The 17,632-nt window shown below is 38.3% G+C and overlaps 1 protein-coding gene across 3 annotated transcripts in view; it reads right to left on the bottom strand.

Moving 5' to 3' along the window:
* Positions 1-17,632, bottom strand: part of LOC110834782 (ras-related protein Rab-18-like) — a 34,927-nt gene that overhangs the window by 9,350 nt on the left and 7,945 nt on the right. The window contains exon 4 of one of the 3 annotated variants that reach the window (XM_087351761.1): positions 828-17,632. The exons of the other annotated variants lie outside the window; for them this stretch is intronic. Within the exon in view, the coding sequence (XP_087207887.1) occupies positions 17,612-17,632 (21 nt within the window). The 3' untranslated portion in view covers positions 828-17,611. Of the gene's footprint in view, positions 1-827 lie in introns of those variants that run through there. 3 annotated transcript variants of the gene reach the window in all.

Here is a 17,632-nt window from a genome sequence, read left to right as displayed (position 1 = left end):
TATAATGAAATTTGGAATCTCATCAGGTCCGACACATTTTGTTGAACGAGGACGACTAATCGCCCGTTTGACGTCTGCATCGGAGATGGCTGGAATATTAATGAAATCGGAGCACGTGTAACCAGAATTATTCTCAGTATTAAGATAAGAAAAAGGTTTAAAAACAGAGGAAAAATGGTCTGCAAAGGCTTCTGCAATTAATTGAGGCTCTGTAATAATTTTGTTTCCAACTTCAATCAACATTCTTTTTAAATTTTGAAATATATTTCCAAGTGCTTAGGTTGAGTTCTTAAATTATCATCAATACATTTCAACCAAACCAATCTATCTGCCTTAATAGTAATTTTAACTAGACTACGATAATACGAAAAAAATACTATAATAATAATAATCAGACTTAAATTTATTGAATTTCTTAAAAAACTGATTTTTCTTCTTAATATTGTATAATATATAAGAGAACTGGAAAACCAATGAGCATAAGTGGAATTCCTTTTTTAACAAAAGGAACGGCAAGGTTAATAGCCTCAGACACAGTAGCCGTGAGGTTATAAACTGTAGATTCAACAGAATTTTGTTTAAGAATACATGACCAGTCAGTATTGCGCAAGGTCTCATAAAGTTACAAATAATCCCCTTTGCGTCGAGGAATAGTATGATAGTCAAATATTAATTTAAAGTCAAGAAAAATTTGCTGATGACACTTATCAGGAGCGACCATCGGAGAATTTGAAATAGAAACACTTAAATCGTTGATGTTTGTAAAAACAAGATCGAGCAGTGCGCAATTAGGGACACACTTGTGCTAAGTCCAAGAAAGCATGAGGTGGCATAAATACAACTGCCTTTAATTTTCTTATATTAATAATACAACACATGTTGTACAATTCATACTATTACATAAATTTCACAGAATACAAACAAAGGGTTCACCTAAGGTAGTGATAAGCTACAAATAAAGCTACTCATTACATACAGAAGATAAATTATGAATTATTTGTAAACAACATAAATTCATTGACAGAGTAAAAGGAGTGTGTAATTAAGTATCTTTTCAATGCTGGTTTAAATTGTGCCTTTTTATTCACAAGACTTGTGAAACTTGATGGTAGACTGTTGAAAATTATGATCCCTGCATAAAATGCACTCTTCTGAAAGCATGAGAAGTTGGCAACTGGTCTATGAAGCTGATTTTTATTATTTGTGTTGTCACTGTGCACAGCAGAATTAGTTTGAAAACTTCTTGGTTATTTACAACAAAGTTCATTAATGAGAATATGTATTCACAAGGAAGAGCTAAGATCTCTAATCTCGTAAATAGACTTCTACATGAATTTCTAGGTTCTACACCAGCCATTAATCTAATAATTTTCTTTTGTAAAATGAATATCTTTTTTTGCTGTTTGATGAATTACCCCAAAAATTATTCCATACTTCATTATAGCATGAAAATAGGCAAAATATACTGATCTGAGTGTGTCAGTGTTGCTGACATGCAACAGAGATCTAACTGCATAACATGCTTCACTCAACTTAGGTATACATACATATTTTATTACATTCCATGGATCCATAAGACAGTCAGATGACAATAAAATGTGGAAAAAGTCATAATAATAATAATAATTCAATTCATTTATTAAAGTGCTTGACAACAGCCGAAAAGGCCAATAACAGCCAAGCACTAACAACAATACAAATCTTACAATACTAAAGCAAGCAAACAACAAACTGAATATATAAAGTACAATATTAATTTATTGCAAAATAATTAATAAGTAAATGAGCCAAATGTTATGGATAAGTAAATTAAAAATTAAATTAAAATCAGTTCAATTTTGGACAAACAACATACAAAATAAATTATTATACTAAATAAATTATAAAAAAGAACAATGATTATTGTTTAAAGAGCTGACTGACATCAGTAAGCAAAACAGGATCTTTGTTAAAGATGTCGATGCTCCTACAGACTGCACTGGCAGCAGAAACGCATCTGGCAGAGGGACTAGCCTTGAAATTACGTTGTACAGTAAAGGTAGAGTAGTCTCTGATAGACCTAGTGGGTACGCAGAGACTAACTGTATCAATAAAATATGAGCAACTAATTTTGCCTTTAAAAACATTAATGAGGAAAAGCGCATCCAAAAGCTTCCTCCTTAAATGCAATGATAAAAAATAATATATCATCATAATTATAGGCACAAACGCCATTAAAGAATCTAGTGTAACACAAAGCTACAAATTTCCTTTGAATCCTTTCCAGTTTAAAGAAGTCAGTATTAGTAATAGAGTTCCAAACAACAGATGCATACTCAATTTTAGAACGGACTAAGGCACTGTACAAAACCAAAAGGGTATCAATAGTGGAGAAGGAAGAAGTAGTGTACCGAAACAAACCAAGCATTTTTAAGCTTTGTGAAAATATGTAGTTAATATGCTGGTGAAAATAAAGCTTACAGTCCAATAGAACACCGAGATCTTTAACACAATGGGAGCGTGCCACCAGGTTGTTACACAATTTGTAATTAAAGTAAATACTGTTTGTCTTCTGGGTGAATGATATAACAGTCGTTTTACTTAAATTAAGTTGCATCCCATTAACAAGACACCAATTTTGCACTGAATGGATGTCGTCCTGCAACAGTTTGCAGTCATCAACATCACTAATACTCCAATATATCTTTAAGTCATCAGCAAATAAAAGGCACTGTGAGTTATGTATGGAGTCACATTATGTATGGAGTAATAATAATAATACAGTAAATATTATAAAGTACAATTTTTACTATTATATAAATTTCACAGAATACAAACAAAGGGTTCACCTAAAGAAATGATAAGTTACAAATAGATCTACCCATTACACACAGAAGAAAATTTATCACTTATTTGTAAACAACATAAATTCATTGACAGAGTAAAAGGAGTGTGTAATTAAGTATCTTTTTAATGCTACCTTAAATTGCTCCTTCATATTTACAAGACCTTTAGAATGCATATGATGACTTAATCTATTGTACATAACATTCTCAAGAACTTTAGAAAAAGTAGTCAAAAGTGAAATTGGCCTGTAATTTGTCATACTAGTTTTGCCACCTTTCTTGTACAGCGGTCGTACTACTGATATCTTAAGGCAGTCTGGGAAAATGCCTGTGTATAATGAGTGATTACAAATGTGGGTTAATGGACGACTAATTAAAGCTGAACAAGCTTTCAAAATTTTACTTGTTATTTCATCATAACCAGATGAGTTTCTTTTTTGAGGGACTGTATTACACTCTTTCACCTCAGTTTCAGTGGTTGGAATAATATTAAGACCAGAAAATTTTACAGGAAATGCAGCTTTTAAAAATGAAACAGCATCTTCTATCCCTGTTTGATACAAATTTAAGCTTTCAGTAATTGTTAGAAAAAACTTATTGAAGGCATTAGCCACTGCTCCTGGATCCTTTACTTTTTCTTTGTTTATCAGAAGAGATGGCATCTGTTCTGATAAATGTAATTTTCAATGGTTCATCAGTATTAACTGTGAAATATTGTGGTAACAACTGCCGAGCATCTTTGGGCTGCATATTCGCCATCTTTGATAATTTCTTTGAAATTTGTTTTTAGTAGTGATGTGTTTGGTCATTACAAGTAAATTTTAAGAGGATACATAAGTTAGACCCGAAATGGGATTATTTAAGCTGAAGATTATTGTTTTTGGCGACGCTGGAGTAGGTAAAACAAGGTTCATTACATTGAATTACTGATATGTTATGAATTTATTTGATTTATAATTCAGCTATGAAGTTTCTCTTGTCATTGACTCTTTTTTGTTGAAGTATTTGCATTAATGCAGTGCATACAATGTTTTTCTTTATTTTAGTTTTCTACTCCGGTTCATTGATCCAGACTTCGATTTGACCCAACCTATAACAACTGGCAAAACATGATTGGAAGGCAGCAGTTCCATCATTATCAAGCTGCAGCATGAGAAGATTGACTTCAAAATGGCACAGTATTGAACAACGAAAAGCACAGCTGAAGCAGCATCAACGGTTCTCGTACTGTGGTACAGAAAGGAAATGGAACTTCTACTGTATTATTTTTCCAAAAAAATCTAGATGGCAGACGAAGACATTAATTGGCCCTTAGTCCGTGGCACCTCTTAAGTGAGGAGAGGGTGCGAAGAATCTCCCCGTCATCTACTATTAAAATATACAACAAAGTAATCCGCATAGCTACTTGGAAGCTTATTCATGGTGGGAAAACTCGCAAATGTTGAAGCTGAAATGAACAGACTAAACATTAACATCTTAGGACTTAGTGAAGTTAGATGGCCTGGATCAGGTACTCAGAAAATGCAGGGAGGATGTATTTATTACTCAGGTGGATGAGAAACTCATCATACATATGGTGTTGCAATGCTTGTGACTTCGGAAGTCGCCAGATCGGTCGTGGATTTTATTCCTTTAAATGAACGAGCTATGTTGCTAAGAATACAAACTTCACATCGAGTGATGAATATATATAAGGTCTATGCTCCTACAAAAGACAAACCTGATGAAGAGGCCGAGGCCTTCTACAACAGCATAGAAGAACTCATACGGGTCACAAAAAGAGGAGAAATAACCTTCATTCTTGGAGATTTTAACTCCAAGGTTGGTTCTGGTGCTGAAGGTGATATCGTCGGTAAATACGGCCTCAGTGAAAGAAACCTCAGAGGCGACAGATTGGTTCAGTTTCGTACTGAACACAGCTTATTTATTGCTAATAAATTTTTCAAACATCACCAAGATGATTATACACTTGGATCTCTCCCGGAGACAAAAAAGAGTACATCATAAGAAACCAAATTGATTTTATATTAGTAAGTCAAGATCTAAGAAAGTATATGAAATCTGTTAAGACGTGAATTCCGACTACAACCCAGTTATTGCTGATTTTAGACTCCGCTGTTTCAAAATAGTCAAAAAAGAGAAACCGATGAAAAGATAGATATTTGGAAGCTCCGCAATCCCGATATTAATGCTCAAGTAGGAGCTCGGCTTGAAGAAGAAATGAAAAACATCAACTGCTACGAACAAAGTGAGATGGAAACAACATGGAAAACGATCGAGGTGGTGTTAACTGATGTACAAGAAAACCAGATAGGATTCATACAAAACAACAAAAAGTAAGTATGGATGATGTCGGAAATTCTGGCTTTAATGACGGAGAGGAGAAAGTACAAAACATCTAATCCAGAAAAGTACAGAGAGCTCAACAAAAAATACGAAGAGAATGTAGAGCGGCCAAAGAACTGTGGGTAATAGGAAAATGTGAGGAAATAGAATTACTAAAAGAGAAATATGATTCTTTCAACCCACACAAAAAAGTCAAAGAATTGGCACAAAAAATCGTAAATATCAAACAGAGATCCTAAGGAATGCTGACAATGAAATAATAACCGGGATAGAAGACAAACTTAAAAGGTGGAAGCAATACGTGGAAACGCTTTATTATGATGATAGACCAGCTGTACCACCGTTAGAAAATATAGAAGTTTTGAACAAATTAGGTACTGAAATCACTAAAGAAGAAATTGTGCATGCAATAAAATTACAGAAGAATGGAAAGGCGGTCGGTCCTGACAAAATACGTATATGCGGAAGTACTGAACATGATAGCGGAACAAGAAACTATAGGTTTGAATCTGCTTACATCGCTATTCAACAAAATATATAGTAATGGAAAGATTCCCTCTGATTGGCTAAAATCAACTTTTGTCACATTACAGAATAAAACCAACTCCTTGCATTGCGACGATTATAGGATGATAAGCCTTATGTCTCATGCGTTAAAAGTATTCCTTAGAATAAATCATACAAGAATTTACAGAAAATGTGATGACCAAATAGATCACACACAATTCGGCTTTCGTAATGGGGCCGGAGCACGAGAGGCACTTTTTTCCCTGAATACCTTAACACAGCGATGTCGAGACATGAATATCGACATCTATGCATGCTTTATCGATTATCGTAAAGCTATTGACTGTGTTATACACGAAAAAATGATTAAGATCTTAAAGACCGCAGGCTTAGACAGAAGGGATTTAAATATTATTGCCAATCTTTATTGGAATCAATCAGCTGAAGTCAGGGTAAACGCAAGAACATCGGAAGGTATTAATATCAAAAAAGGTGCTCGCCAAGGCTGTGTTCTGTCACCGCTTCTGTTCAACATCTATTATTGGTTATTGGTAATGTTCTAATGTGATATACACTCTATATTTGTCTTTGAAACAAGTAATAAGACTTTTTTTATATTGTATCAAACAAATGAGTATATTTCACAAACTGCACTTGTGTTCCAGGATAACCGTTCGTGTAAGATGCGACAAATAACAATGAGATATGTCTGCCTTTGTCTGGCGATGACATTCACCATGATTTCGCCAAGAGCCAAGAAGCGGTTTCCAAAACTACACCACTTGAAGAGACTGAGAAGACCAAAATAAAGAACTTGAGCATTAAATTCCCAAAGCTCTCTAAACATTGGCTGCCCATCGTATGGGATTAGAAAGTAGTGCAGGAGGCCCAAATGACCGGAGAGCTACATAAAAATGCAGCAAATGCCATCATTGACATACTGAACAATTTCCGTGGACAGTGTGACAATCTGCTAAGGTGTCAAGGTAAACATTCGTTCATTTAACCTTATTAGACATTTGGTAGGACTCCTTGCACGAGTGATCAGCCCATCGCAAGGCCTCTGCCTGTACACAGGACAGCACAACACAGAAAGACGTGGATAAACATCCATGGCTTGAGTGGGATACGAACCCATGGTCCAAGCGCACGAGGTGTATGGCTCAGACCGGGTGGCCACTGCGATCGGCTACATGCAATAATACATGTATTTTGTCAAATCCTCCCCTAAGGCTGCCGCCTTACCGTGGCTGGGAGGTTTGTGTGTCCCGCTACGACCCTGAGAGCTATGCTGGCGGGAGCTTAAGCTCCTGGTAGGGTCACCCAAGCCAGACAGGTCAAAGGGCAGGGACCAGACAAAGAGCAGCCCACTGATCCTCCAAGTTGGGGGTTGGGGCATTAGGCTGATGACCTGATACCCGGAAAATATTTCATTGTCCAGAAACCCGATAATAGGCCTCGGAATAGGTATGAAAGATGATGACGAACTAAGCTACGAATTAAGGCAAATGATTTGAGAATGGCGACATGGAATGTGCAAACAATGCTACAAGTTGGCAAACTGTCAAAACTGCAGATGAATTCTGGATGTATAGACTGCATGTTTTAGCGCTGCATGAAATAAGATGGCCAGGGAGTGGCAGGATAGATAAGAAGGATTTCACGGTGATGTTTAGTGGAGCGGGAACTAGAGGACAAAGGGGTACAGGTTTTATAAGTAAAGAAGTTAGAAAGTCATTGATGAAATTTACACTAGTCAAAGAACGATTGTGTAAAATAAGATGTAAAGGAAAATTTCATAATATCTCCATTATATCCGCCTATGCACTTACTGAGGACGCAGAAGCGCTAGACAAAGACAAATTTTATGATAAGCTGGACTCATTACATGAAAATATAAATGGACATGATATGTTACTTATCTTGGGCGATTTTAACGCAAAAATTGGTAGAGAAGCTGAAGTTAAAGATGTGGCGGGGATAAATTCTCTACATCCAACCACCAGTGAGAATGGCTGGAGGATAATACAGTATTGTATGCAAAATGAATTACATGTTAGAGGCACTCATTTTCCCAGGAAGGATATATACAAAGGTACATGGAAGGCACCCAATGGGACCTATACAAACCAGATAGATCATGTTTTAGTGAATAATAGATATGTCACCTCGGTTATAGATGTTAAAACATGCAGAGGAGCCAACTGTGACAGTGGTCATTATCTAGTTAAAACAGTAATATGGCAGCGATTATCCAACATAGGTAAAATTAAAGGACAACGGAGGACTGGCTGGGGAGTCGAGAAGTTAAGTGAAGATAGCTATAAGAGAATTTTTGAAGAGGTAATAAGTAAACAGCTGCATGATGATAACGAAAGTAGTAATATTGAGAAAGTATGGAATGACTTGAAGAAAACCCTATCTGAAACATCGAAAGAGGTATTAGGAGAAAGAAAGAGACTGGAAAAAAGAGAATGGTATGATAATGATTGTAGAATGGTAGTAGGAAAAAAATGAGAGATGGAAAAATATACTTTAGAGAGAAACAAGAGCCACAGTGGATGCATATAAACATGCTAGGAAAGAGGCCACTAAGCTCTGTAGAAAGAAAAAGAAGCAATGGATGGAGGAAAGGGTAAAGAAAATTGAAGAATATCAGGCAGAGGGTAACATAAGACAAATGTATAAGTCTGTTAGGAATCTTAGTACTGGATATCTACCAAGGTTACAAGTATGTAAGGATAAAGATGGGAAACTACTTTCGGATCAAAATGAATGTCTGGAAAGATGGGCAGAACACTTCCAGGAACTGTATAAATCTAATACCATAGATACTGTAGAGGAGGGCCAGCCTCAAGTCATAGAAATTGAGCTAGAAAGACCATCACTGGAAGAAGTGAAGCGCGCAATTCTCAAGCTCAATAATAATAGAGCATCTGGAGAAGATCTGCTCCCTGCAGAGATATTTAAGAATGGGGGAGAGGCACTTGCGAAGAGAGTACACCAGATAGTGTGTACAATATGGGATCAAGAGGAAATACCCAGTAGTTGGAAACATGGAATTATTATCCCAGTTCATAAGAAAGGTGATAAAATGGATTGTAATAACTACAGGGGAATTACACTCTTAAATACTGGATATAAAATATTCTCTAATATCCTATACATGCGAGCATCAAAAATGGTAGAAATGCTGGGGGAGTATCAGTGCGGATTCCGTGCAAGTAGATCTACTCTTGACCATATCTTCACCTTATCCCAAATTATGGAAAAGTTTTGAGTATAATGTAGATCTACATCTTTTATTCATACATTATCAGCGAGCGTTTGATAGTTTGGATAGAGTAAGGATCAGTGAGGCATTAAGGAAAGTTGGCTTTCCAGGAAAATTAATAAGACTGATTAAAATTACTCTAGAGAATACAACAGCTAGAGTTATGGTGCAAGGTGAAGTTTTGCCAGTTATAAGAGAGGAAACTGGATTGAGACAAGGGGATGCTTTATTGTAGTTTTACATGATATTATCAGTTTTTCGTTAGAATCGAACTAAGTCTAGAACTGAGGATTTGAATGCTGAGATGTTATGTGTTTTCTACATTTCTTTATGGATGCGAGAGCTGGACTCTTGATTCTCCCATAGAGAAAAGAATCAAAGCATTCAAAATGTATTTATATCGACGTATACTACGAATACCCTGGGTGCAAAAAGTCTCTAACTTCGAAGTTCTCAATCACATGAATAAGCAAAAGGAACTACTGCTTGCCATTAAGGAAAGAAAGGGCCGGTATTTGGGACATATTATGAGAGGAGTACATTATGAGATCTTATGACTGATCATCGAGGGCAAAATCCAAGGGAAAAGATCCGTCGGTAGACCCCAGAACTCCTGCATGAAAGACCTAAGAAGATGGTTCGGATGCACCTCAATAGACATCTTTCAAGCGGCAGTCTCGAGGACAATGTTCGCCATGTGGATCGCCAACCTTCGTTTGGAGATAGCGCAATAAGAACAAGCGTATACAATTTTTTTCTTCTTTATTTTAGTTTCGTGCACCGGTTCAATCAACATGATTTAGATATCACCCAGCCAATAGCTGGAGTGGCTGTTAAACATACAAATATAACAGATCCTGGAATACTTTTTAAATTGGACATATGGGTACGTTTCCAAATTTATACAAAGCCTTTTTTCACATTATAATGTCTTTAATATTTCATATAAGAAATATGTGTCTGTACAGTAAGAAATATTTATAATCTACATATATGACATGTCCCCCTCGTGTCACTGCATGGCGCGTCCTCAGGTTGTGGATAGAGGGACGGCCTTAAGGTATGGAGGTTAGCTGCGAATATATTAAATAAGCCAGTGGTGGACAGCGTTCGAGGGGTGGTCCTCCAGCTTGGGGGTTCGGCATAAGGCTAACAACTTTTCACCGTAAAAAAAGCATTGTTACGAACAAATTAACTAAGCCTCAGACCAGGACAGACTTTTTGGCATGACCATGGCAATTGAAAAAGGTTATGAGATTTGGAACTTTAAACATTAGGAGCCTCTATAAGCCTGGGGCACTGAAATCAGTGAGTAGGTAATTAGAGAATTATAATTTAGATTTAGTGCCAGTGCAGGAGGGCACGATCCCAGTGGACAATTCCACATTTTTCTATGTAAAGGGGAATGACAGTCATCAGTTAGGGACGGTTTTCTTCTTCTTCTTCCCCATAGCAGAATTAGGGCAGCAGTTAAGAGAGTAGAATTTGTTAGTGACAGGTTGTCTTACGTAATTTTGGAAGGATGTTGGTGTGACATCATTGTCCTTGATGTTCATACCCCAACCCACATATGGGAGAAAGGAGTTGAAGGAGACTGGATCTGTTGGCCCAGGACGGTCCGGTGGAGAGCTTTGGTTAATTCGGTGATGAACCTTTGGGTTTGGTAAGCCATCTAGTTAGTTTGTTATATGACATGTTCTTTTGTTTTTAGGACACTGCTAGACTAAACAGGTTCCAGTCATTGCCTCCCACACTTTATCGAGATGCTCATGGAGCAATTTTGATGTATGACATTACCAGCGCAGAGAGTTTTAACCAACTTGAAGAATACTAGTTTGATGAATTGATCAGACACCCAACATACAGTAGCATTGTCAAGATGGTTATCGGCAATAAGATTGACAAAGTAGGCTACATGCAATTTTTTTTGTCTTTATCTTTTACCTGCAGGTGTCAAGGTAAACATTCGTTCATTTAATCTTATTAGACATTTGATAGGACTCCATGGACAAGTGATCAGCCCGTCGCAAGGCTTCTACCTACACAGGCCAGCACAACACAGAAAGACGTGGACAAACATTCATGCCCTGAGTGGGATACGAACCCATGGTCCCAGTGCCCAAGCACAATCATGAAACCTGTCAGAATTTTCTCTCTCTCATTCTTCAGAGATTATAACCCTTAGTGTATTGTACAGCCGCCCCAGTAGACAACTTTATAGCAATTTTTCACTTTATATTGTGGAGGGAATAAGTTTTATTCTAAATAGTTGTATAGAAAATAATTTACCAAAATTGAAAAGTAAAGTAATTTCAGTAACCTGTCTAACACTTAATTACACTACTTACAAAATACTTTTCACACTGCATATGAGGTTTTGTCCAAATTGCCTAGAAGCTAAAGGAGACCATAATAAATTATGTAAATTAACTCTTTCATCAGTTGTAATTCCATAACCTCTAAAAAAATCTTTCTTACCTAGTTTGTCACTGAATGCTAGTATTAAATACCATTACTAGTCGAAACCATTCTGGTCTACCTGTCACTGATTTAGGGAAAGGGGAGGTTTGTGTTCTGGAGATCAAGAGGCATCTATTCTTCTAGTTGTAATACTACAATGTACATAAATATCTTAGTTCTAACAGAATCTTTTCCCTGTTATGTTGTAAGAAAATCAAGCATAGCAAGAACACACATTTGGAGACCTTGGACATTGTTTCTGGGTGATTTCTTTTAAAAATTCAGTAGGTAAGAAGTGTGATTTACATCCCTAGCAGAACAGCTCTTGTGTAAGAAATATCATAACAGTATCAGTAAGTATGCAGTAGGACCACAATAACAGGTTTAGGAATACATGCATAATGTAGTATGAATGTGTACATGATTGATGGTTGCATTGTTGGCAAGCACGTGGTGCATATGAAGATCAAGAACTGCGGGACTAAAAGGTGAGAAGCTTAGGAACGTGATCTTGTCCCGGGGGTTTGTGGGCTGGTGGGAGGTGCCGAAATTCCGGTTAACTTGAATGTAGAGCTGGGTGCAGTACTGGGCCAGGAAAATGTTGGTTTGGACGTTGCCAGCATCTGTTCTAAGCCCCATCTTGTTGGAACAGCATCCTGCAGTTTCTTTAAACTGGATTGCAAGTGCCAGGGTGTGAATAATGGCAAACCCACCTTCATGCATTATGCCTTTTTTAAATGGAGTCGATTATAGAAATGGTGTGATTGTGTCTGCATCATAATAAAAAATGTCATTACCTTAATTATAGAAGGTTAAATTATGGAACTACTACTGTTGTTGAGGATCGAAAGCTAAAATACCTACACGTGCCATCTCTGAACTAAAACTTGATCTTTTTGTACCCATGATTTAGTTCAATAAAGTAAGTGTCTGTGTATGATGTCAAAAAGGCTACTTTACTTTAATCCATGACATTTTTGGTGCCGAAAGTCGGGGACATCCCGAATACCAGTGTTAAACACTCGATGTTAGGAAAACTGTTAAAACGTATTTCTGTCGGCTTTGCAAATTTCTGAAGTTGTACAAAGCATTTTGCCAGTTTTTTGTACGTGTGTGAAACGTGGTCTCTTTCGAAGTAAATGACGAGTGTGTGAAAAACAAAGTGTTGAAGGAAATATTTATTGCCTTAGAAGATTGAGGTAAGAGAACCTTCTTACATAACGAGGTTTATGATTTGTGCGGCAACGTGGCATTGTTGGAAAAGTGAAATATGGGATAATACAGTCGACTATAAATGTGGTTCTAATGAAAGAAACAAGGATCGCATATCGGCCTTGAAACTACAAGACTGCTTGTGTTAAAACAGCCATTCGAACTCGTTCCTTCTTCACACGGAGCCATCTATTAGCCAAAGGGGGAACACCCATTACCATCAGAATTATAGCGCTATCTAACGACGATTTCACGAAGGATTCAGAAATTCTTCCGACTTGACCAGTATGACCGAGAACAACGAACTCCTCTGGATGTTGCTACTTCACTGGTATAGTTCACGGTCATCTTTACGGTACTTGGAACTTACTCTGATGAACTGTTATAATTGTGAATGTTAAAATAGGATAACTTCCCAACGTGCCAGAGAAACACAGCCAACTACTACAATTCTGGACATCAAACCTTACACGGCGCCATCCCTAGCACCCATCACCAAAAGAAATACGTCCACCCACCAAGAAGCACCAAGTCTAAAAATTCACTTCTTTTGGTCTGAATCGAGGGAGAACCTGTAGACGCAGTTAAGGGTGTAGTAAAGGAGCAGAAACGTAACAAATTCTGGCCACAGATATTCTTCCGACTCGATCAGTATGACCGAGAACGGCGAATAACTCAGAAGGTTAAAGCGTAAATGCACAACACAACGTTCCAATGCTACGGGTTTTACAAATCTGATAAATGGATTTAATGACTCCACAGCAGTTGACGATCTCGAGCACTATTTCGATCGCCTTCAGGAAACCTTAAAATGTTTAACTAATCTAGATGATTTTTGGAGTAAGGAAGAGATGCCACAACAATGGAAGGAATCCATAATTATTCCTATTCATAAGAAGGGGGACAAGACTGAGTGTGGTATTTACCGAGGAATTTCGATGCTATCAACCTCATACAAAATTCTATCCAACATTCTCTTGGCAAGATTAACCCCATATGCGTATGAAATTACTGGGGATCATCAGTGTGGGTTCAGACGAAACAGATCGATTGATCAGATCTTTTGCATCCATCAGATACTAGAGAAAAAATGGGAGTTTGGTGGGACCGTACATCAATTATTTATAGATTTCAAAAAAGCCTATGACTCGGTGAAGAGAAAAGTGTTATATAATATTCTTATTGAATTTGGTATACCAAAGAAGCTAGTGAGTCTAATAAAAATGTACTTAAATGAAACCTGTAGCAAAATTTGAATAGGTAAATATGTATCTGAGACATTCTTCATCAAGAATGGTCTAAAACCAGGAGATGCTTTGTCTCCCTCGCTCTTTAACTTTGCGCTAGAATATGCTATCAGGAAAGTCCAAGATAGGCAGGAGAGTTTGCAACTGAAGGGACACATCAGCTACTGGCATATGCTGATGATGTTAATTTATTGCGGGACGATATGAATACAATAAAGAGGAATGCAGAAGTTTTACTAGAGGCTAGTAGACAGGTGGGGCTAGAAGTAAATTCAGAAAAAACTTAGTATCTCGTCATCAGAAGACAGGCGGGCAAAATTATCTTAGGGTAGCTAATAAGTCCTTTGAAAGGGTTACAAAGTTCAAATATCTGGAAACAACAATAACAAATCAAAATGACACTCATGAGGAAGTTAGGAGGAGATTAAATTCTGGAAATGCTTGCTACTTCGCAGTTCAAAATATTTTCCCTTCCCATCTGATTTCTAAGAACCTGAAAATTAAAGTATACAAAACAAAAACCTTGCCTGTTGTTTTGTATGGGTGCGAAACATGGTCTCTCACTCAGAGGGAGGAACACAGATTGCAGATGTTTGAGAACAGGGTGTTGAGGAGAATATTTGGGCCTAAGAGGGAAGACGATGGGGCATGGAGAAAACTGCATAATGATGAGCTTAAAAAATCTGTACTCTCCCATAATATTGTCAGGGTGATTAAGTCGAGAAGAATGAGATGGCTGGGCATGTAGCGCACATAGATGGGACAAGATGTGTGCACCGGGTACTGGTTGGGAAACCTGAAGGGAAGAGACCGCTGGGGAGACCTAGACATAGATGGGAGGATAATCTCAGGCGGGATCTATGGGAGATAGGAGTTGAAGGAAACTGTATTTTGTTGGCCCAGGACAGGGTCCGGTGGAGGGCTTTGGTTAATTCGGTGATGAACCTTCGGGTTCGGTAAGCCATCTAGTTAGTTAATCTAGATGATTCCATTTACGACCTACTCGATGATGATGAATATGAAACGGACGTCCAAACTTGTGACGAATACGTAGACATTTCAAAGCGCGCAATCCAGAAAGCTAATAATCTTATCAGGGAGGAAACGTGAAGATGTTAAACCGCCTGTTGTTAGTTTACTACCAGTTGCAAAAAATCAACCCACGATTAATCAAGAAATAAAATTGCCCACCATTAAATTAGAATCCTTTTCAGGAGATATAGAAACATGGTCGAGGTTTTGGGAACAATTTGAATCTTCCACTGACAGAAACCCATCAGTCTCAAACATCAAACATCATGAATGAAAGACTAAGCAGTCGCTGGAACCATACTGTGCCTTCTGTGAGACTAGCCCTGAAAATGGATGCCGGAAGGCAAAGGCATTATCGCTGAAGCCCCGGCGAGTAGGAGGGCGCGGCGGTGTGCGCGAGCCTGCTTGGAGCTGCTGCCGGTGCAGATCTTGGTGGTAGTAGCAGGAGGTCTGCCATCAAGCAACAGCTCGCAAGTCATTCCAACATCGAGCTAGGTGGGAGCATGGGATTAACTGATCAGGTCATACAAGTTGATGTGCACTCCATAGAGCCAACATCTCCGGAGCCCATCCTCATCCCTGTACCTACTTAAAGATGGTGTTTCAATATAGGCAAAAAGTAATAATTATCCTTTTCCCCATTAAATAGTAATGTACAAATTTAAACAGAAGTAAGTGGAATGAGAGAGTGACCAATCAAAATGAATAACAAGTTAAGCATATTAACATTCGTAGTACTCTCTTTAAATAGGCACTGTACCTCTCACTGAATGGATTTAAATTTGGACATTTAAATAAAAAGACCTCCTTATGATAAGACTGCACACATTTGTAAACTGCTGACTCTAAAATTAAAAATAAAAAGCACACTTCTGAAGACAGAACAGACTAGCGGATAAAACCATGGTACATCACATTTCACTCAACGACATCGAGAAGTCCGACGACACCCAGCGACGTTTCTGGCACCTAGAGACCATTGGTATCCGAGAGACGCAAGACCGTGCGCGCACAGCCAAGGAAACTGCTATTCTTCAGGAGTTCCATGCTTCATACCGCATCGAAGACGGCAGAAGAGTAGTTTCACTCCCAAGAAAGAAAGATATATTGTTGTCGGATATTCGCACAATGGCAGAAAAGCGATTCCAAACGCTTCAGATTAGACTACAAGCAAATGCAGACTTCAAATCCATGTACCATAACCACATGCTAGATTACATCTTAAAGAATCAAGTAGAGGTTGTCCCTCCCGATGAAACTTTCGACAATGTGTTTCACCTGCCTCACCACGCCGTGAAGAAAGGAAAGAGAGGTGCCACGAAATGCAGAATAGTCTTTGATGCATCATCACACGAGCAAGGTTTTCCATCCTTGAACGATACCTTGGAAATGGGACCCAATCTACTACCAGAAAAACTTGCAATACTCCTACGGTTCCGGATGTATGAGAAGGCACTGGACTGTGATGGGAACCACGCCTTTTTACAATTGAGTCTGAATGAGAACGACAGAGATCTGACAAGATTTCTTTGGTATCGTGTGGAGTTAGATAGTGATGGAATATATCAAATTACAAATGACGTCATAGCCTAGCGTTTTACCTGCCTTTCATTTGGACTTAACAGTAGTCCTTTCCTTCTAAAAGCGACATTGCGAGAGTTGGCAGCACTGTACACTGAGGGATACCCTACGGCGACAGCACAACTAGATAAATGTACATTTATGGACGACTTTGCAGCCAGCTTGGAAAACAATAATCAAGTAATGTCAGTTTATTACGAGCTCACGGCACTTTGCAGACACATTAAACTCCAATTATCAAAATGGGTAACAAACTCCCAACCACTGAAAGATATCTGGTAAGCAGAAGGTTCAGAAGTTAAGTCTGAAACACGTGTACTTGGAGTTGATTGGGACATGGAGTCAGATGATTTCTTCACTGACCCCAGAGACATTACAAGCAATCTAATAGGGAAATCTGGAACAAAACGTCACATCCTTCAAATGACGGCCAAATTCTATGATCCACTAGGCCTGTTTGCACCTGTGTTGTTCATCGGGAAAATACTTTTCCAGGATACTTGGCACAGGGGCTTGCATTGGAAGGAAATTCTACCACCAGATCTCGCACAGAGATGGGAACTCTGGATTTCAAAATTACACTGCTTATCCTCCATACGCATTCCAAGATGGATAGGTTTACCGGAGACGCACAATAAATCCGCAATTCACGTCTTTTGCAACGCCTCAGAGAGAGCGTATGGCGTGTGTTATACATTCGATCAACCACTGACAACAAATGCTCCGTGCATCTGATGTGCAGTAAAAATAGATTAGCACATATAAAGAAAGTAACACTCCCCAGGAGTGAGTTGCTTGCTGCACTAATAGGCTCGCATCTTCTTCACTACTTCTGCCAACAAACTGGATCCAATATTACCAAAGCCACTCTATGGGGTGACTCGACAGCAACACTAGGGTGGATAATGAGTGATATCGGAACTGCTGGAAAACCTTCATCTGCAATCGACTTAAAGACATTTTGAGCTGCACCACGCCTAGTCAATGGTGACATTGCCCAGGAATGAATAATCCTGCAGATCATCTTTCTCGAGGACGTCAGGCAGACGGCTTGTGTTCATTAGATTCATGGTGGCACGGACCTGACTGGCTAGTTAAGCATCATGCTTCCTGGCCCCATGACATTACTATTCCAGCCACATCACTAC

The sequence above is a fragment of the Zootermopsis nevadensis genome, unplaced genomic scaffold (genome assembly GCF_977971745.1).
Source record: "Zootermopsis nevadensis isolate Lab colony 2312 unplaced genomic scaffold, Znev_1.0 Znev_ptg000020l, whole genome shotgun sequence".
NCBI classification, from domain to species: Eukaryota; Metazoa; Arthropoda; class Insecta; order Blattodea; family Termopsidae; genus Zootermopsis; species Zootermopsis nevadensis.
This window is presented reverse-complemented; position numbering and strand designations above follow the sequence as displayed.